General features: G+C 41.2%; 1 protein-coding gene across 1 annotated transcript; it reads left to right on the top strand.

Annotated features, from left to right (window-relative positions):
- The first annotated feature begins 1,109 nt into the window (after positions 1–1,109).
- Cd274 (CD274 molecule) lies at positions 1,110–20,891 on the top strand. The gene is made up of 7 exons (XM_051199961.1): positions 1,110–1,292; positions 6,131–6,201; positions 7,140–7,481; positions 12,693–12,977; positions 15,011–15,118; positions 16,672–16,731; positions 18,223–20,891. The coding sequence occupies exons 2-7, from the start codon at positions 6,147–6,149 to the stop codon at positions 18,243–18,245; spliced, it is 873 nt and encodes a 290-aa protein (XP_051055918.1). The 5' UTR covers positions 1,110–1,292; positions 6,131–6,146; the 3' UTR covers positions 18,246–20,891.
- Positions 20,892–21,457: the final 566 nt, after the last annotated feature.

The following is a 21,457-nucleotide window of genomic DNA, read 5'->3' as shown; positions in this document are numbered from 1 at the left end:
TGAGGTCTAACACTGAGATGCTTAAATGACATCACAGTGCTCTATGGAGTTCCCTTGGCTTCATCTTGGAAAAAGCCCACATTTCCAATTCCCAGAAGGGCTTTCTCAAGTTCATCTAGAATAGACTTCCCCCACCTGGATCCTGAGAGTGAGTGTAGTAGGTGCACAGCATTCAGAAAGGGCATTCAGAAAGGGCATGGTTTGAGACGGGAAGTTTTTGAATGGCAAGGCAACTGAAGTTTCATTATGTCGAGGAACTTTGAGGAAGTGACCAAATCCACGGCTTAAAACTATGTTTCCTATTATAGAGACACACCTACTTTCTAGAATTAAAACTCAAGTCGTTTGTCTGTTGTTAACTCTTTATGTTGTATAACTCTATATTGTAAAGTTACATCAAGAGGATCACGCATCCAGAAAGGGCTTGAAAGAGGTGAGGGATCGGACAGTATTTTATTAAGGTGTCTGGATTCTGAAGAGAAAATTGAAGTCTGAGATCTTATGACTCGAGATGTTTGGTTTTTAAAGCATTTACTGCTCAAAAACGGAAGATTTAAATTTGGGTTCCCAGTACCCATGAAAAAAGCAGTGAAAGTCCCTATCTGAGACTGAAAGGGGCTAGGGGAGGGGAAGGAGGAGGAAGGGCGAGGACTGAGGGCGGGCCGGGCCAGTGGAACACACTTGAGGGTTTGTCTAGCCAGCTGCAAACTCGAAGTTGGGTCAGAGACCCTCTCTCAAAAAACAAGGTGGGAAGACAATCGATGTGGACCTCTGACCTTCACAGACACCCTCCTCCCACCCCACCCCCCCACTCCACCCAAATGACAGCTCTGGTTCTTTTTAAAAACCTGATTTACAAGAAAGCTAATTCAAGTTTCACTTTTACTTTTAGTTTCGTATTTGAAAAAAAAAAATAGTGTGTTGTTTGCTTTTCTTTTTCACCACAAGGTCTCGCTACTGTATGTAGCCCTGGTTGTTCTGGAGCTCACTATGAAGATCAGGCTGACCTCCAATGCATAGATACACCTGCCTCCGTCTCCGGAGTCTTGGGATTAAAGGGGTGCGTCACCACGCCGGACCCCCAGATTTGTTCTCCTATAAATTCAGTATAATAGCCCAACTTTGAGCACAAAATCCGATGGGACTGGCAATTCCCATTTGGTTTTAGAGCGGAGGTGGGCAGGGTTTCCACACAAGAGGGCGGTCCTCGGCTATAAAGCTCGGGGACTGGCTGGCCTCCTGCCACAAGCCAGGCTGCACCTTCGTGTCGCCGCCAGTCTCCCCGCCTACAGGTAGGGAGCGTCTTCTCGCGGAGTTCCTGGGCCGGCGGCTTGCAGGGCAAGTTAGAGCCGGAGTCAGAGACCCTTGAGGATGGAGAGAGGAAAAGGCAACAAGGAAATAGGATGGGTTAATAGGCAGCAGAGCCGGCTGCCGGGCACAGTTAAGACCTCAGAATCGGCAGATAAGGCACTGTTAGCGTTAATGTCACTTGTGTGTGCGACTGTGTGTTTATGAATACGGGCTTGGGGTAGGCAGCTGGGTCAGAAGAATGAGTCCTAGTGCGACTTTATTAACTAGCGATGACTGGGTAAGTTGTCTCACTTGAAGCATCTCCTGAGGTCCCTTCCTTTGCCAAGATACAGGGCGCTGTGCTATAGCCTGAGATTTTTTTTTTTTTTTTACTCTGTCCTGAGGACCTAAAGGAGTCCTGGAAGACAATCAGGAAGAATTCAACATAATGCCAAGACATTTCTTAGACACATTGACCTTGGCTATGTCAGTTTAGCTTGGGGTTGTCCTAAGAAAGTAAAGTACGGTATTCAATCTTACTTATTTTTATTCTGAATAAATAATTGCTATGTTTTCCTAAGAATTAGGTAGCCAGAGTTTATAACTATTATTATTATTATTATTTTATTTTATTTTTTATTGCTGTATGCTCTTGTGCTGGATAATTAAAGGGCATCACTCTCCCACTGATGGGTGCACAGGTTATTTTTAGCAGGTTACTAGCTCAGTCGTTCGCTGATTATACCATATGCAACTGCCTGGAGCATGGCTTGGGCATTTCCTTCAGATAACTCTTATAGCTACATAGTTATGTCTGGGTATCTGAAAGACCTTTGTATGAAAAACAAAACAAAAACCCCTGAAGATTCATTCCAGAAAGTGTATGCAGCTGACAATGACTGAGACAGGCAATATTTAAGGAGAACTTTCTACTTTCAAAATATTATTAGCCTTTTCCCACTGGACAGCGTAGATAGTTACAGGCTTTAAGGTGGGACCAAGAAGGGAGGGATTTGGACCCAAGTTTTAGGGTCATTTAATAGGATTTGAAAATGTGGTAAATCCTCCCTCTTACTTTTGAGAAAGGAAGCTTGCATCTGCTCCCCGCCTGCCCTCGTGGGGAGATAGAGAAATGGTGTTCCATGATGTTCTTCTGGACTTCCCCAGGGGACAAACCTATTTCCCCATCTTGAAGGAGCTGTCACTTCTCCCCAGTTGTACTCTGTTGCTCTCTCTGGGCTGGAAATTCATAAAAAGTTACAGTTCCTGTCAGAGGAAGACGATCCTGTGCTGTTAGAGCCACTAAGCCGAGCAGGTGCAGCGGTCACAGACACAGCCCCTGGACTTCCTCTCTTTCACACTCACAGGAGAGCTGCACTCTGAGGGCCAGGGAGGAGAGGGTACAATCCTGAATAAGGTGAATATCAGACCTAGTCCATAGCCTTTCAGTAAGGCTTTATCATACTAAGGGTTTTTTGGTTTTTGGTTTTTGGTTTGTTTTATTTTTTTAGTTTATTTATCATGTATAGTGTTCCATCTGCTGTATGCTTGCAGGCCAGAAGAGGGCACCAGATCTCCCTACAGGTGGTTGTGAGCCACCATATGGTTGCTGGGAATTGAACTCAGGAAGAGCAACCAATGCTCTTAACTGATGAGCCATCTCTCCAGCCCCTCATACTAAGCTTTTAAAGCAGACTCATAAATATTGGATAAGTGTTCCAACCGAGTCTACCGTCGATACTGACAAAAGCAGGCATAGCTCTGTGGTCCTTCAACGGACATCAGATAGGTAGCTTGGTGTGACTCTCCAGTACTTGGCATGGCCATTTCTCCTACAACCTCAATGCCACAACTCCCATGCCCTCACATCCTAACGGGCCTGGATGTCATCACATCTCATCCATCTCCTTGGGCAGATGACTGGAAAGCAAGATTTTAAATATGTGTCTAATATTAGCAAGAGGATAATGAGCCATTTTCCTTGGCTCTTTTGATTAATGTGTGTTTTGTTTTGTTTTGTTTTTTTAAAGATAGTGTCTCACTGTGTAGCCCAGGCTGACTTCAAACTCGAGATCCTCCTACCGCAGCCTCTCAGATGCTGTTAGATCTGCCCTTTTCTAATATCAAGAGTTCATTATAGTCAATAAGAAGCCCATGACCTCAACAGCAAAATAACTTACTTAGATAATTATCAAGAACTAAATGTTTCCTCAAAAAAATTCAAATTGCATTTTTCAAGAATTGAATTAGAAAAAAGTTTTAAAATGTCAGCACTGGCTGAAAATGCAATGGTACCAATTTTCACAACATGTCACAAATTGGTAAAATACTTTTTCTTCCTTGATCAGCAATTCGCTTTATGAAATTCTATCTTCCAGGCCTAACCTTGGACCTGGCACACATTAGATAATCACCAAACAATGGCTAAATACACAAATACTTATGATTTTGAAAAAAAGGGCAAAACTTACCCCTAAAACCTAGCAATAAAGGAGTTAAATATTAAAAGGCCCATTAGGTACAAGACTTATGGACATTATGTCATAATCATAAGCTTTAAAAGTGGATATTAAACATATTGAAGAAATTGGGCTAGAGAGATGACTCGGGGGTTTAAAGTATTTTCTGCTTTAACGGGAGGACCCGCAGCCATCTGTGACTTCCACTTCAGGGAATCTGGTGTCCTTTCTTGGCCTCTGTGCCACCAGGCACACAAGTGGCACACATACGTACAAGCAGGCAAAACACTCTTACACATGAAATAAAACTTAAACACGAAGAGGAAAACTGTCTCTTTATAGGAAAAAGGTTGAAAGGAAACTATTTACAGACATGATCAGAGTGGCCACCGTCTCTCCATCTTAACATGAGTGGCACTGTGGACCGTCTTTGTCTCTGCCATCAGGTGCTGTCCTATGCCTTGGGAGAGGCCTTGGCAGCATTCGAGCCTCTGTTTTTATCAAATCAGTAGCAGCTCTCCTCCTAACCAAGCAAACTTTGGCAACCAAATATGTTAGCCAATATTACCGAATGCTTCCTGAAGGAAAGTGTATGTTATGCACTTACATTAGGATATATATATATATCAACAAAACATAAAAATAAAGTAATGTGGTCATTCAACCTCAGCGAAGATGTCTAGACTCCACTTCTAGAGGCCTTCCCATGAAATCACTTCATCTGCCAAATACTCAGAAGTTTAATAGGTGAGAGCAATAATAAAGGCAAAACGTTTGTTTATTCACTCATTTAAAAATTGGGTGCACACATGAAAAAGGAAGAAACCATTCATGATTCCACCTCTCCTCTTCTATCTTTTTTCTTCCTTTGAAAAAGTATAAACGGGTGAGAAGTTCCCTGTGGTTCCTGCAAAAGTCCCATTTCACCACAGATAATCATGGTCAGGGTTGTATATTTGTACACTACACTGCCTTCCAAGTTCCTTCTTATATCTTCGCAAACTCATTCCCTATGCATGTACTAAGTTCTGTCCCCTCGTGGTATTTTGAATATATACAGTTTTATTTTGCCATTAGTCTACATTGGGTGTTTCAAATCTGGGGCTGTTGTTGGCCATGTCATCCCTGTTATATTTGTGTTTATTTTCCCCCCTATGGTGAATTTCTAAGTCTGGAGTAAAGAGCACAGCTAAAGTTTTAACAGAGTTACCAAGTTGATCTTTTAAAAGCTATACAATTTCACATTCTTACCAATGAAAGTCAAGAAATACTGTCTGCCTGTATTTCATTAACTATGAGAAAGCTATGCTTTTGGTAGAGCAAAAGGTCAAAAACGTTATCATAAGCCTTCAATATACATTCTTAGAAAGAGCATCCTTTCCTACATTTGTATTTATTATTCTCTGAACTATGTGGGACTCTTGTTCATTTTCCTCTTAGCCTTTAAGACTTACTGAGTCTTAAAGAGTGAATGCCAACAGCCCTAGTCTCCTGCTTTATATGCCTGTCATATGGATTGTGTACAGTCAGGGAGATGCTAGCAGGGAAAACTGAATTTCCTATGAAGCTTGTAAATGTGAATAACATAGGAGAGGGGAAATGTTAATGGACTGGCTGGGGTGTAGTACCAACCTCTTTGGACATCAGTTCCAAAGCAGAATGGCTTCTGTTTCCTGCTCACTGCTCCTCAGTACCCCAGACAGTGTCAGACTCAAGGAGAGATATTCAGTGTTTACTGAGTTGTGAAAATGTCAGCAGAATGAAAACTAGACAGCTACATCTCAGAGAGTGGTCCTCAGGTACCCAGACCTTAGTAAATGGGCCAAATCAAATTCTTCTCTCTTCCCACTTTGGTTATTAGTGTACTTACTCTCTTTATTGGGGAAAAGAATTATAATTTGGAGTGCTAGAGAGGCAGAGGGGAGATTTTAAGGGGGAGGAAGCATTGAAAAATGAAAGTGAAAATCAGATTTTCTTTACTGTGAAGCTTTGTCTAAGGCAGGTTTTACAGATAGTTGTTGATGTTGAAAAGCGTATGGTGCAGCTGAAGGAGTTGGGAAGGTATTTTTACCTTGGCTTATTTTGAATGTCCATTATCGACCGGGGAGGGCTTATAATTCAATATAAAGATGTTCATCTCACCATACTAATTTCTTTTCACTTGGTTCTGTATAACCTTGGGTTACAAAATGAAAGTATTGACCTTTCAACTTTGCAGGTGTATTTCCACACTTACAAATCAGAACCGCCACAGTTGCTTGTCTGTGCATTCCTTACTGGCTCTTAGGAGTTATTTATATAAGAGGACAAATCTTCTACTGGGATCAAATTGTTCGGCTATTTGAATCAAGCAGCTCTCTTTTTGTGTTTCTCATTACTAGATAACTGAAAAAAAAAATGGCAATGTTTGCCATTGTTATCATCTTCACAGTCTGCTGTCACTTGCTAAATGGTAAGTCAGCGGGATCTGTGTTTTCAATATTTTACCATGAGTTAAAAATTGAAGTAATATGTGTGTATGCATATGAAGTGTGTGTGTGTGCACGTGTGTGCTCATGGGCACTCAACCCATGCATTTAGTAAGCACACATGTGGAGATCAAAGAACAACCTTGAGTGCTGGTCCTCACCTTCTAGATTGTTTGAACTAAGTTCTCTTGTTTTCATTGTTGAGTACGGCAGGCAGCTGGCCCCACACTTTCTGGAGATTCTGCTGTCACTTCCCCCCATCCCACTGTAGGAGAACTGAGATTGAGATCTCAGGCACATGCTACTGTAGCTGGTTTTTACATAGTTCTGGGATTTGAACTTGGGTTCTCCCATCACACAGCAAGTAGTTTACTTACTGGGCAATCACCCAAGCCCCTGCAATAATTTGAAGAAGTGTGCTTTGTTTGTTAAAAGCACACTTTAGCTTTCCTTCTTCATAAACAAGTTACTTGTACCATTGTAAAAGATGAAGGAAAATACAGAAGCTATAGGGATAATTTAGTATTGGAACATTTGCCTGGCATGAGCAAAGCTCTGGGCTCAATATCCCAGCACTAGAAACAAACAAAAGCAAACAAAACAAAACAAAACAAAAGACAGGGATGGGGTGAGCCTAAAAATACAGGTAATACAAAACAAAAATATTATCCATTTCCCATGAATAACTACCAGAAATTCCTGGAGCAATGGCCCACTGTTATACTTTTCTTTATTGGCTTCTTTTAAACAAGACTGGGACTAAGCTAAGTTGCTTGTATATCTTCCCAATGAAGATATTTTTAAGAAGAATTTTAGTGTTCATGTGATTCACCAGATAAAGTGATTGTAACCTTTTACCCATTTTTCAAATGTGCTTGGAGGACTTCTCCATTTTCTGAAGGCTGGTCTTCTTTCTTTTCAGCATTTACCATCACGGCTCCCAAGGACCTGTATGAGGTAGAGTATGGCAGTAATGTCACGATTGAATGCAGATTCCCAGTAGAAGGCCAGCTGGACCTGCTTTCGTTAGTTGTCTACTGGGAAAAGAACGACAACCAAGTTATTCAGTTTGTAGATGGAAAGGCAGACCTGACACATCAACACAGTAGCTTCAGGGGGAGAGCCTGGTTGCCAAAGGAACAGCTTTTAAAGGGAAATGCTGGGCTTCAGATCACAAACGTGAAACTGCAGGACGCGGGTGTTTACTGTTGCATGATCGGCTATGGAGGTGCAGACTACAAGCGAATCACACTGAAAGTCAACGGTAAGAATTCCTCCCGATAAGGAAGCCTTGACCTGTATTTAAGACATCTCTGTAGGGTTGAGAGCTTTTCATTGTTGGAATTCCACACCTACTTTTCACAGAAAAACAACAGCCTATTCGTTCGTTCGTTAATTCATTCATTCATTCATACATTCCACCAGTGAATAATCCTAGCACCTGTGTTTGACAGTAATTTGAGATCTAGTACCAGCACAACCATGCTCTCCAGTTCTGTAATATTTCAAAGATTAGATGTCAGTTGTTTGCTTCTTATTATCATAAATGTAATATATATGTTTACACATATGATTCAGATATCACGGAAAGGAATCATGAAAATGCACCTCCTCTCTTCAGCACTATCATCCATGGCATGCATGTACTATTTGCATAACCCTCCAGAACCTTTATTGGATATTTCTTAAACTCTATCAGGCTTACTTAGTGCATTTTCCTTTCTCTGAGTATCTCCATACATATGTGCATATGTGCATACATACATAAATACGTACCCCATATATACAGCCTACTGTAAGGTTCACATTCAAAAAGACAAGGTTGGTCTATAAAGGATGAGAAATGATGTTGTTAAGCATAGAAGAAGCCATTCTTTCTCAGAAATGGTACAAGCTACACATTTGTCTCCAGGGCTTGTATTAGTGTTACTTGGGAGTGCTGAGGAGGAACTACTAGTGTAAGTTCCTGGATAATGACCACAAAAAAAAATAAAATAAATAAATAAATAAATAAAAATAAAATGTCATCGGGTCACTTGAGTTCAAGGTTTGGGGCTGGAACTAGCTAAGAGAAGGGAAGGGAAATACCTTACTAACCACCTCTGCTTTCACTGTTGGGTTTCATAGAATTGAGAGCAGCGCCCATCCTAGGCATGCACACAGACAATCCAAATGCCCACTAGGACCAGAAATCCCCCACGGCTCCTTGCTTCATATACTTCCCAAAGTGTCATCCCTCCAATTTGGAACTCCCTCCTGTGACCCGCTGAAACTTCTCCCTGATTGATAGTGAGTTGAGTTCTGTCTTCTCCAGGCTTAAATTTGAGAGGATCTGCCTGCTTCTTTTCGTTTTCATAATAAGTTTTTAAATATTTGACCAGAATTAGATGGTCTCCTTTGATCTTTTTATTCCTAAGCTAGTGTGGAGATCAATATAAGTAAGGAAACTTCACATTTCTCATTAAGGGATCAAGATAACGATTACCTAAAAATTACGTAGAGATAGGAAAACTGTGTCCATTTGATGGAATATTAGTGGGTCTCTGATGATGGATCACTTAAAGCTACCATTTTTATGAAAATATCACTTGTCTTTTAGTCATTGTCTCTTACTTACAATTTTTCATTTGTGACATTCATGAAAGAAGGGATGTGGTTGTCCATATCTTGAGCATGTGTTAGTACATCATCAAATATGAGGTATCTATTTTGTTCTAAGACATTTAAAGGAATCATGAAGCCTGAAGGCCATGAACAGTCAAGGTTGCTGAACCTGGGGTAGGGGGAAAGAACAGCCCCAGCAGTCATGAAGAAGAAAGCATAGAGTTTAAGTCTGTGTCCAGAGGTCTCTCCTGGCTTGTTGTGAGTAGCTGATTTTGTGGTGAGGAAGCATGTATTCTAGATTACCTGCTCAATAATATTTCTGATGCAAAAGGCATGCTTCTGGAGCTGTGGCCTCTCCATGGAGGGTCTAATGGGGCAAAGCTGAGAACTTGAAGGTCTTGTTTGACTATTGCATTTTCTTTTAGACATTGGCGTTCTACTTCCTATTTACCTTGTCATTTGCCTGCAGTCAGTGCTTTTGGAGCTTAGCTGAGCTAGACCAAGAATTCGAACCTTGGTTTTGACATGTGTTGTGGCTCAAATCTGTAATCCCCACTATTTGGGAGGCTGAGACAGAAGAATCACAGATTTGGGTCTTGTCTGGGCTCTATATGTATAGAGTACGTTCAAGGGCAAGGGCAGCCTGGGCAACTTAGCAAGAGCCTTTCTCTACATGAATAAGTAAATAAATAAATAAGGGAACCAGACTGAGGACATAGCTCAGTGGTAGAATACTTGCCCATGTGTAAGACCGTGGGTCTGATCCCTAGCATGTTGGTGGCTGGCACGTAGGAACTTTGCATGCAAAGGAAGTAGAGCTCCTGAGTCATCTCCTATGCAAATCATTTCACAGTAATGCTGCCCTCTTCTCTTCCCATCTGTAAGTGTGTGGTAATACAGCTTCCCAGGAGGGAGTTAACCCACCATGGGATTTTAAAGGTGAAGCATTTCAAAACTGAAATCTAGAAGGGTGTAGTTTTGTATTAACTCAATTATCATTATCTCTTTGGGTGCTATTATACTTTCAAAAACCTTCAGAAGACCCTCAGGCATCTGGCTTTCAATTGAAATCTTTAGCTTTAATGATTGAACTGAATGTCAGGGAAAAAAATTGAAATGTCCATTTAATATTTCTGGGACCTTAAATGACATTAAGCCACTGTAGGAAACACCTTAATCATATGGATCAATGATTAAGGATTGTCATGGCTCAGCAGATCCTCAGGCCCTGCTTAAATCTTTCCTGTGTCATCCATTCCTACGTAATATGCCTCAGAATGTTTATTTTCTTGTTCCTTCTTGAACACAAACTACAGGGTCAGAGCTTTGGGTCTGTTTTATTCATTGTTGTAACCCTAAGCCTTGGCATTTAATGATGTTTCAGTGCAATAAGAAAAGAAAATATTTGTTAAAGGGAGGAATGGTTGTTTCAAAAACGATTAACTTAAAATATTTGCTATATGAGCAGGTTTGAATGTGGGAAAATTTATTTCCCAGACTGTCATAAGTTATGAGAACTTTATTAAGACCCACTGAAGTAGTGATGAGAAGGGGAGAAACAGCCATGCTCATGGTCTCTCCTAATCTGATGGGTGACAGCAGGAGCATTGTTATAGTTGACACTTACGCAACTCCTGATCCGTGTTAGGCCATGCACTGGGCTCTTTGCTTATATGAATTCATTTCATCTTTAACATGCCTCTGTCGGGGAAGCACTTGATCCTGGCCATGCTATGTTTTCCTACTTACTATCTTTCAAATTGGAATGTATCTTTCAATAGATGGTATCTTGGCATCTTAGACTCAATGTTATGTAGCATTATTCTTCCCATTTTAAGGTTTTAAAAGTTGAGATCCAAAGAAATAATGCAGTTTGTCCAAAGTCTACCCAGACAAAATGATAAGGCCAGGTTCTAAACTTAACTAACCTGTTTCTAAAATCTATGCCCTTACTGTGTTTTGTTGCCCATCTTTGTACTTGGGGTGGGGTGTGTGCATCAAGCTTGTAACAGCTTCAAAACTAACTTGAACTTATAGTTGCTTTGATTACCTAACTAGATAGCAGAGTGTTCTAGATTTAAACCAGAGGTTTCAAAACAAAATTTGCTTGTTTACCCTTTCAGTAAAGCATTATATAAGCTTGTATGTGATTATAAAGAATAAACTTGCATAGCTTATATGGTAAGCAATTGTCATTTTGAAGGTCTAAAGAAGATAACTGTTACTGATTTCATACAGTTGGTTCAACCTAAATACAGGATGCATTCTTGAAATGGACACAAATAGACATCCAAAAGGTGAAATAAATGGAATAAACAATATTTGTAGTGTCTTGCCAATTGTGGCATCAGGTTATGTTATGACGAAACTCCTCATTAACAAATGTAGATGGTCTCAATAATCTTATTTCAGTCAGTACTTTATCCTATCTAACTCAGTGTTTGTTTTTAACTTCAGAAAGTGGTTGTTTTGCTTTGTGTTGAAATGTTAGCCTTATCTTCAAGCATTTGTTTCTGCAAAGAGACTTTTGAATGAGCTCATTTAAAAAAAAAATAAGTTAGTTCAGTTAAAAGTAGACAAGGGGGATGGGTCTGTAGCTAAGCTGATAGGGTGCTTGCCTGCCATTCGTGAAGTTTTGGGTTGAAACCAGTGTGTGGTAGCACATACTTGCCTGTAATTCCAGCACTCAGGAGGTAGAGGCACATCATCTTTGGCTACATAGCAAGTTCAAGGCTAGCCTGGTCTGCATGAAACTCTTTCTCAAAAAAAAAAAAAAAAAAAATAGACAGGAGAATTTGAAAAATCGACAGTAACCTAAATATAAATCAAAACCCTCCCCTCTTCCTGTGGCAGACAGTAAGGTACAGTGACTGCCGTCAACATTTGTGAGGCATAAATAATTTAACAGGTACCATAGCAAGCTTGTAAGTAGAAGTTTTCATGTTTTCTTGCAGCGTCTTCACACATGTGCCCATCTCAGAGTCGAAAGTTGTGAAGTTGAATCATTTATGGATGAATCTGCCCATTACTTCACCACATTCTTCTAAATGAAGTGCTGTTCTCCTTCAGTTAACTCCCAGGAGAAATGATAATAGCATGCAAATATTTCATTCCAAACGTTTTACCATTGACAGGGATTTTAAATTTAAACCTTTAATTTCCCAGAAAAACTAAGTCATGTGTAATGTGGGATAGACCCTATTGTGGTGACGTTATTTCATGAGTCATTATGCCTATTCAATAAGGCATAATAGGTGGTTTCATTTTTAATTGTCCTTAAATATGATGTATACAAGACCGAGGGCTCAAGTGCTCATAAAAGCCCATTACTTTTGTGTTTTGAAATCATAATTATATCTAATATATGGATGGTCATTTTCTCGATTCAAGAGCAACAAAACTCCATGTCATTATTTCAGCTTTGCTTTATCCTAGTTGCTCTGTGACAAATTTTTGTGAAAATATCATATTATGTGAAGCTCTTATATCTTTAGCTATGGAGTAGGGAACAAAATCTCTCTTCTAGGCTGTAAGTAGGTCGCTAAACATTGTGAGTAGGCCAATGATTATTGACTAGATAGATACAGTTTATATTTAGAAAGACCTTTGGTTTCAAGATGATAATTTACTTTATTTAGTTGACACATTTAGTTTGAGCCCAATAAACACATCAATGTGGTTATTACAGCAATGTGTTTGTTCCTTAAGCCCAAACTTGGCCTAGATTTAAGCAGAAGACTAGCATGCATCCCCTGCTACCAGAATACCTGAGCTGGAGACATAGTTCTCCAAGAACTGGCCCAAGTTGATACTCTTTGTAACACCTGCGATGAGAGAGGGTCCTGACCTCTTTTTGCTTATTATGACCTAGCCCCGTACCGAAAAATCAACCACAGAATTTCCATGGATCCAACCACATCAGAGCATGAACTAACGTGTCAGGCTGAGGGCTACCCAGAAGCTAAAGTCATCTGGACAAACAGTGGCAAACAATCCCTGAGTGGCAATACTACTGTCACCACTTCCCAAACAAAGGAGAAGCTTTTCAATGTGACCAGCACTCTGAGGATCAATGCGACAGCTAATGATGTTTTCTACTGTACTTTTTGGAGATTACATTCGGGGGAAAACCACACAGCTGAGTTGATCATCCCAGGTAAACTGACTAACTCTGTCCCTTGTCCCCTAGCATGACAGCTCTCCATCATAGTCTTTCAGTGGTAGCTGGCTGAGTACGTGAATAAACAATACTTATGTTTACTAAATGTATGCTATTTTCTTGCATGCAAGCCATAATGCTACTTAATAAACATTCAACAAGTATTTACTGAGTATTCAACCATGACAAACTGTATGTGAAGCATTGAGTATTCATAGATGAATAGGACAGTCACTGTGCTCCAACACAACAGGGGATAGTTGCGATGTAGGAAACAGTCTTTTAGCCAGGGCACCGTAGAGAAGAACTCATCTGATGCTTCAGGAATTGAAACCATTATCACATAGAAGCTGCTGTCTTCTCCCAGTAGGGGACAGATGCATTGTCCTTTTTTCTTATTCTCAATATGAAAGATCTATTGCCCCCGAATCCCTCTTTGAGGCATTCTCTGATGTTTCAACTCCTAGAACTGCCTTGGGTATAGAAGATGAGGCTCATGTCTCTTAGCAACCTATTAGGTTTCTGTGTAGTTCACTTTCCCTACAGGCAAGACTACTGTAGGGATCAAATGAGCTGTAGTGTGTGCAAATTATTTGAGATCTTTGACTGTATACGTTCAGCTGTTTTGTAAATTTGTTAGCTTACAGAAATAGGTGGGATAGGGACAGTCAGGCTCAGAGCATTATGAGGACATAAATCCAGAGGTATTCTGAGGAGAGTTACTTCTTCCCCCATTTATCCCCCAATGTACATTGATAGTAGTGCTCTAAGAATTTTAGAGAAAATAAATAAAGCTACAGAGAAAAGTCAACTAGTATGAAAATTCAGCCCAGAGTGGACTGGAACCAGAGAGAGCAGACAGGTTTAGAAATCAAGGAAGACATTGTAACTGGAATTGGACTCTCATAAAACCTGCATTACTAGGACCCTGCCATTATATGCTGCTTCACAAGGTTGGAGATGTAGCTCAGTTGGGAGAGTACTTGCCTAACATTCAGAAAGAGCTGGTACCCAGCACCAGATAAGCCTGGTGATGTAGGGCTCACCTGTAATCCAAACACTTGGGTGGCGGAATCAAGAGGATCAGAAGTTCGAGGTCATCCTCAGCTGCATGGCAAGTTCAAGGTCAACATGAATTACAAGAGATTCTGCCTCAAAAAGAAAACAAACAAACAAACATCACCATAATATAACAACAAAAAGCTGCTTATTTGTGGGGCATCCTAGAGTAACTTAGGCACTCTGTCTTCTTGTCTGTAACTTGTGTTTGTTTTCTAAGAAATACTTAGTAGGTCTAACATAAGATACTTTGAAACTCAAATAAAATATATATGAGCAGGTTTTATAAACTGTGTAGTTCAGTATTGTATATCTCAGTTGATTCATAGTGGGGCCAAATAGGAACTGACTTATGACAAGAGATGGGAGTTGGCAATCCCAAAGCATCCTCATGCCATGGGACCCATCTTTCACAAGATTTCAGACAGAGAAACTGGCAGGAGAAGCCAATGACTAACTAGAATGTCCAGAGAGTTTCAAACACGGGAGAAGAAAAACAGGCATTGGTCCCTGATCATGATGACAGATGTGGGGGGCCAAAGAGCCAAAGATGTTTAACAGTGCCTGGTAGTCCCCCATCTTCTAGAGTGGGCCTTCCATGCTATGTTAGCTGTTATCATTAATATTAAAGAGTGTACAAGGAATTTACTTCATCAAGGTCACCATTTAATATCGCAGTCACTTTCTGTGGCACTATGCTTAGGATGTCACAGACAGCCTCACAAGAAATTCCTAGCATTTCTATTTTATAGGCTGGATAAAGGACTTCAGAGGTGTCAAAGCCAATCCACGGCAGTATAATTCAGTCTCCTTCATGTGTGCAGGGCTGGAGACCTTCTAGACCTTAACTGGCCATTAACTTTTAGTAATTAAGATTATCCTAAAGCCAAAGTAGATTTCAAGAATGATCATTCTCCTATTTCCCATCATAACTTGATCTTTAGTCAGCATCTCTTTCTTTTGTTTTTCAGAACCACCTGCAGAATTTCTCCCAAATAAGAGGACTCATTGGGTACTTCTGGGATCACTACTGTTGTTTCTTGTAGCATCCATAGTCGTCTTCTGCATAAGAAAACAAGGTATTTCCTTCATTGCAGTACTTTCTGTGTTGCCTGTGGAGAAGTACATGAATGTCTTCTGGCTATGATAATGAGCAGTTCCAGAGATGGTACCCACCCTGACTTGATAAGGGCAGCCCCACATCACAGGGAACTGCCTGACCCAAAAGGCTAGCAGAGCATCACTGGGAAACACTTGACCTTGAGGGTGTTGCCTTTTACTTTTAGGGCTTGCTCACTTTCAGTTATTGAAATTAAGTGTGAGCTGTGACTCAGGTGAGCCAGTGTGCTAAGTCTTCCTTCAGTCCTGCTCGTGTTGCTATTTTGTAGCATCTTCTATCTGGGACTGTGGCATTGAGCCAGGTTGCATTTTGGAAGGTATGAGTTGGGCAAGGGCTTAGAGAAGCTGAAAGACTTAGATCTCAAGATAGCACTGAGGAGTCCAATGTTGAGTAGTTCCCAGTAAGGCTGGGCAGCATTGCTGTGTGTAGTGCAGAGGTGAGGTGTAGGATGGGCAGCAGTGGAGGCTGAGGAAGATCGCCCTAAGGTTTCTTTTTTTACATGCAAATGGCCACAGACTTTGAAGAGAAGCCTTGGTGCCTGTTGGTTTCAGTTGAATTCAAGGCATTCCGTGAAACATCCTGCGGAACTAGATTCTGGGTACCCTAAGTTGGAAAACATTTCTATCTAAAACCAGTATCTTTACCACAAAGATTTTTTTTTGCAATATTTCTGGAGGCAATATGACATGTTGTCTCAAACGATTTTCATATATTTATTTCAGTGTTTACCCATAAGAATGTTTAAGTCTAGGAAAATGAGTACATTCAAATAATGTCTTCCTGTTGTAAGATGACTTAGAATAAACACTTCCCCCAATGCTTTGAGATGTATACCAAGAGAGCCAGTGATGGATGGACTTGTGTGAAACAGGGAAGTAGAACATGGAAGGGAACTCCAATCTTCGGAGAGGAATCCCCCCCACCCATCCCTCCGGAGGATAAGTGTATAGATAAAGTGACGTAACTGACGGGGTGGCAGTCAGCTGCTTCCAAAGAACAGGCTCTGACCAGAACTGAGAGGGTGACCAGGACAGAACATTAAGTTTCAGTGACACATGTAGACTAAGAGTAGACTTAGACTTGCACAAGAAGTAGATGTTGCCAAATAGAATCTGGAAGGACTGGTTGAGAATGAGAATGGCAGAGATTCAGTAGAAATAAAGTATCTCAGGGTGTCAGCCATCTCTGAGGGAAAGATGGACAACAAAGCAGATAATCCGAGAGGGGGAGAGGGAGGGGAGAGAGGGAGGAAGGGGCAGGAATGGGGGAGGGAGGGAGGAAGGGAGAGAGAGACAGAGAGAGAGAGAGAGAGAGAGAGAGAGAGAGAGAGAGAGAGAGAGAGAGAGAACATGCCCAAATTGTTTGGGGTTTGAGACCTGGAATAAGGAAGTTCGTGGACTAAAAGCCTGGCGATTAAGCAGTGTCTCATAAAAACCTTGAATTGAAACTTGAGTGACTGTGGGTTGTAGTGTTGTGCTCTATTTAACTAAAGACCAATTTCTTCTCCTTCAGTGAGAACCCTAGATGTGGAAAAATGTGGCACCGAAGATACAAACTCAAAAAACCAAAATGGTGAGTGTAGCTAATAGAAGGGAGGGGCAAACTGAAGGCAAGTGAAGAACGAAGCAGCCAAGCTTGGTGCTGCAGGGCCACAATTCCAGAGCTCTGTAGGCTGAGGCAGGAGGATGATGAGTTGCAAGCTGGCTGAACCAAATAGCAAAACCAAACAAGAAAAACAAACAAACAAACAAACAACAACAACAACAACAACAAAAACAAGGCTATTATAACAAGAGAAATCTACTAGTCATGACCTCCCCTAGTTCCAAAGGAGGCTGTTTGTGGGCACTGCTGACTCCTCAGCCTCGGCCTCACAACTCCCTCAGCTGAGGAAATTCTGGGATGGCCCTGCAGAGGAAAGGCCTTGGCCAGCAGCTTTGTGCAAGGAGAATCAAGAAGGGGTGGGCACATCTGTCTAGGCTGCTGCTGCAGTTACAGCTGCTGCAACTATTATATGCACAGTAGTCCTGCGACCGGGACAGTGCTGAGTTAGATGGAAGTGTAACTATACAAATGATTCTGCAGTGTGGTTGGCTGTTATCTGTTTCCTGTGCGGTATATGGTATTTCATTTCTTTACCCTGTCCCCAAGTGCTCATATAAATATGAGAATCACTTCCATTTTATAGTAGAGAAAGCAAAGCTGAGAAGATAAAACAAGGTGGGTGAGAACACACAGCTTTACCATGGACTTTTGCTCTTACCCTATGTGCTTCAATTCATTCTGCTACCAATGTCTATATTTATAAGAGTACAAAACCCCCCACTGCTCTACTGATGGGAGAGGTCATTCTGTATGTTTCTCATACTGGTTAATAATAAAGCACTGTTGGCCAATAGGAAAGGAAGATAGGAGGGACTAGGAGACAAGGAGGAAATAGGAAGTAGTAAGGAGGAGTCAAGATGGAGAGTCTGAAGAAAGCAGTATGCTGCCGGCTCCCCAGTAAGAGAAATACATAGATCAGCAGAAATGGGTTAATAATTAAAGGCAGAGCTAGCCGATAAGAAACTAGTACCTGGCCAACAGTATAATATCAAATACAGAATCTCTGTGTATTATTTGGGGCTGGCGGCGTGGCAGTGAGACCAGACCGGCGGCGGCAGGCGGAAAACCAGTACCCCTTACACTCTACATTTTAAATAAGCTATATTACATTTTCTAATTCATTTTAATATTGTTAGAACCCAAATCGATGATGAAAATGGTCTAATGACCTTGTGCACACCCAGGTGGTTCCCTGGTGTGCATTGCTATTTATGCTGTTGAATCACCCCCAGGGACCAGCCTAACTTGCTCAGCCTTTCCATGTTAAAGCAAGGGCAGTCCCAGACAAACAAGCATGTTAGTCATCTTCCATCAGGTGACATAGAATTTGTCTCTGTTTTACTGCAACATTATTAGGTGATCTAGCAAATACCCAATTTGTTTTTCTTGCATATGTTTGTGCATTTCCCCACACACTCCCTGCCCCCGTGAAATCATTATATTATCATCCCTCTCCAGAAACACAGTTCGAGGAGACGTAAGCAGAGCTGAAGACTCTGATTGCCAAGGTGGGATTGCCAGTCTGTGGTCTGTGAAAGAAGGGGTCCTTGGGACATGGGGCCAAGGACTCAAAATGGAACCTGGGAAGAGAAGAGATCAGAGAGAAAGTGTTGGAAGGGAAGCCTGGCACAAAGGACATTTCTTCAGGAGACACCGATAAGCAAGTTGTCCATCAGTCATCTTGGGAAAGAGGGTTGAGAATCCCCATCTTAATATCTGGTCCTTGCAGAAGTGCCCTTTTCCTCCACTCAGTGCCTGGATGAGAGACAGAGAGTCACAAGTGTTGAAGTGTGAGTGTTTTCTATTTATTCTGAGTCTGTGTGTGCTGGTCGTGGGAGTGTAGTTGTGACTGATGCATTCTAAAGCCATAATAGATGTTAAAATGTAGTCAGCAAACTCAATTGCTGCTTATCACATTGTCCATAGCCTGGGAAGCACAAGCATCTGAGAGGTGCTTGGTGTCTTCTCTAACTACTAGTACAAGCAGGACACATGGAGGGACCCGCGATTGGTAGATAGGGCTCTTGTTGCTTGACTTGAATAGTCTTTATTCTCAGTCCTCGAGGCCCTATGGCAGTAGTCCACAGTAGTTCCATTTAAGTGTCAGCTTCACAAATATATGGTACTACACTCAATAACTTCATTTCATCTCCATAGCAACCCTCATGGTAACCTCTATTATACTCATTTCATAGCCCAAGAAGATGAGCAGTTAAGTAACTTGCCCAGGGAACAACAGCTATCAGGTATCTACCTTTCAACCACTGTGCTCTTGGGATACAATTTGTAGCTAAGAAACGAATTCTAAAAACAGCTTATTAAGTAGCATTGTGTGTCACACCCATGCCTTTTGTACTGTGCTGGCCCTTAGCATAGAGATGTAGGCTAGAGTACTGGGTAGATATGCTTATGCATGTTCAATACTCAAACAATGCTCATTAACAAGGAATAGATATTTAAAAGACCCTGGAAAGTAACTCTTGAGTTCCTTGTCTAGCACTATATGTATCCCTGATTTGTTATCTTTGCCATATAATATTATGTCCTCCATATAATATCTAGTATTGTTTAAAAGTTCTCTTTTTATTTTTCTATGTAGATAATACTGAGGGATGGAGATATAGCTCAGCTATAAAGTACTTTCCTCACAAGTATGGAACTCTGAGTTTGTTCCCCAGAACCTACATAAAAAAACAGTTGGATATGCTTGCATGTTTTTGATCTCAGCACCAGGGAGGCAGAGGCAGGCAGATTCCTAGCTCTCATTGGCTAGCTGGCCTAGCCTGCTTGGTAAGCTTCGGACCTAAGAGAGCTGCTGTCTCAAAAAATGATGTAGATAGAGCCCTAGAAATGATGCCTCTACACACCACACACTCACATACCTACATGCACCCTCGTGCACATGAACGCACATGCTATCCAAATACATGTCAACAGAGAGCTGACTCAGAATGGTCCCAAAGACAAACAAAACAAAACTCTATTCCATCTCCCATGCTACTCCCTTCCTAGAAGCAAGTGATAATCAATGGCTTTTGCACATATATTTCCCTAAAGACAATTAATATATAGAAATATATGTCAAAGTAACTATATTTTTTAACTCCTAAATGGTAGCTCACTGTGCATTTGCTGTACACTTTGCCCTTTTTATTTAACATATCAATCCTCATGCAGCTGCTAGAACCCATTTTAAGATCCACGAAGGATCCTTCCCATCCCTCCAGGTAAATTTCCACACTGTCTAGGCCAGGCTGTGTCTGCTGTCTGTACCTGTAAAATACCATTTGGAGAACATTTACTGACTGAGTTTGTGTTTCTCGCATTTTGTGTGTGCTCAAAGGGAGACCATGAGTCCCCAGGGTCTACTGAGTCACCCAATACCAAAGGGTAGCCTTATTTGAGACTCCGTGACGGACGCAGATCTGGAACTGTGTTGTCAGGGTTGTCTCTCCTCTACTTCTTTTCCCAAACTCAGATGTTCAGCTTGCTAATTAGAGGTTCTCCTGGAAATTCCAGCATTGCTCCTGGACTGCTGGCCAGCCTGGATCTGCACCAGGAAAAGTCCATTAGCTTGTGTGAGCCCTTGCAGGCTCTCATCAGCCTGGGGGCCTCTGAGATAACATTTTCCAGTGGATTTGAGAATCAGTTCTTCTTGGGGGAGGAGGGGAGGAGGAGCCAAGAGCTTTCTTTCAATCTTCTTTGTTTTATCACATGTCAAGACTGAAGAAGTGGGCCAGGTATGGGGGTGCATGTCTCTAATCCCAGTGCTTAGGAAGCAGAGGCTGGCAGATCTCTGGGAGCTGAGGCCATCCTAGGCTATATAGAGTTCCAAGCCAGCCTGGTGAATCTGAACCCCCAAAGGAACCCTTCTGTTACCTATTAACACATGTTTGTTTACAGGATGATTCTCATGGCAATGTCATGCTTGTATGAAGTTTAAGAACACAGTTGAGTGAGACACTCCATTTTTTCACTTTACTTGAAATCTTAACATCATATCATGGTGTTGGATTGTAAAGGCACTTTATACTTTTGTGTTGTGTATCACCATAACTGGAAATTTTATTTTGCATCTAATTGTCATTGTATCGCATTAATTTAATAAAATATGTTTATTTATTACACATCTCTGTTTCTTAGACCATTTTGTTTAGTCTCCAGTAGAAAAAAAAAGTCACTTAGAATACATTCATTCCTGTCTTTATTCTCCACACTTACACAGCATGTTATTGAATATGATTGCTGAAAACCATCAAAATGATTCATGAAAAATAATATGTTAGGCTGTGGAGAGAGCTTTGAGGTTAAGAGCTCTTTTTGGTCTTGCAGATGACACAGGTTCAGTTCATAGCACTCACATGATCAGTCACAACCACCTTCCAGGGACTCAATCAAGCCAGTGCCTTCTTCCGGACCCTGGCTACTGAACGTACATGGTGCAGATATACACATGCAGGCAAAACATTCAAATCCACAAAATAAATCTTAAAACTCTATTAAGCTGGACAGGCAAAGGCAGGTGGATCTCTGTGAGTTTGAGGGCAGCCTGATCTACAGAGTGAGTTCCAGGACAGCCAGGGCTACACAGAGAAACCCTGTCTCTAAAACAAAACAAAATCTATTAAGCATATTCAGTCTCTTTTGCTTTATAGGTTTAGGAAAATGGGAAGTAAACATTCACAAGTCTTCC

The sequence above is a fragment of the Phodopus roborovskii genome, unplaced genomic scaffold (genome assembly GCF_943737965.1).
Source record: "Phodopus roborovskii unplaced genomic scaffold, PHOROB, whole genome shotgun sequence".
Classification (NCBI taxonomy): Eukaryota; Metazoa; Chordata; class Mammalia; order Rodentia; family Cricetidae; genus Phodopus; species Phodopus roborovskii.
This window is presented reverse-complemented; position numbering and strand designations above follow the sequence as displayed.

What these genes read in the sequence shown, in the direction of transcription:
- Cd274 (XM_051199961.1), top strand. Translation starts at nt 6,147, where the DNA reads ATGGCAATGTTTGCCATTGTTATCATCTTCACAGTCTGCTGTCACTTG. An exon ending in AATCACACTGAAAGTCAACG is followed by an intron (nt 7,482 to 12,692) that starts GTAAGAATTCCT and finishes ATTATGACCTAG; the next exon opens with CCCCGTACCGAAAAATCAAC. An exon ending in AAACTCAAAAAACCAAAATG is followed by an intron (nt 16,732 to 18,222) that starts GTGAGTGTAGCT and finishes ATCCCTCTCCAG; the next exon opens with AAACACAGTTCGAGGAGACG.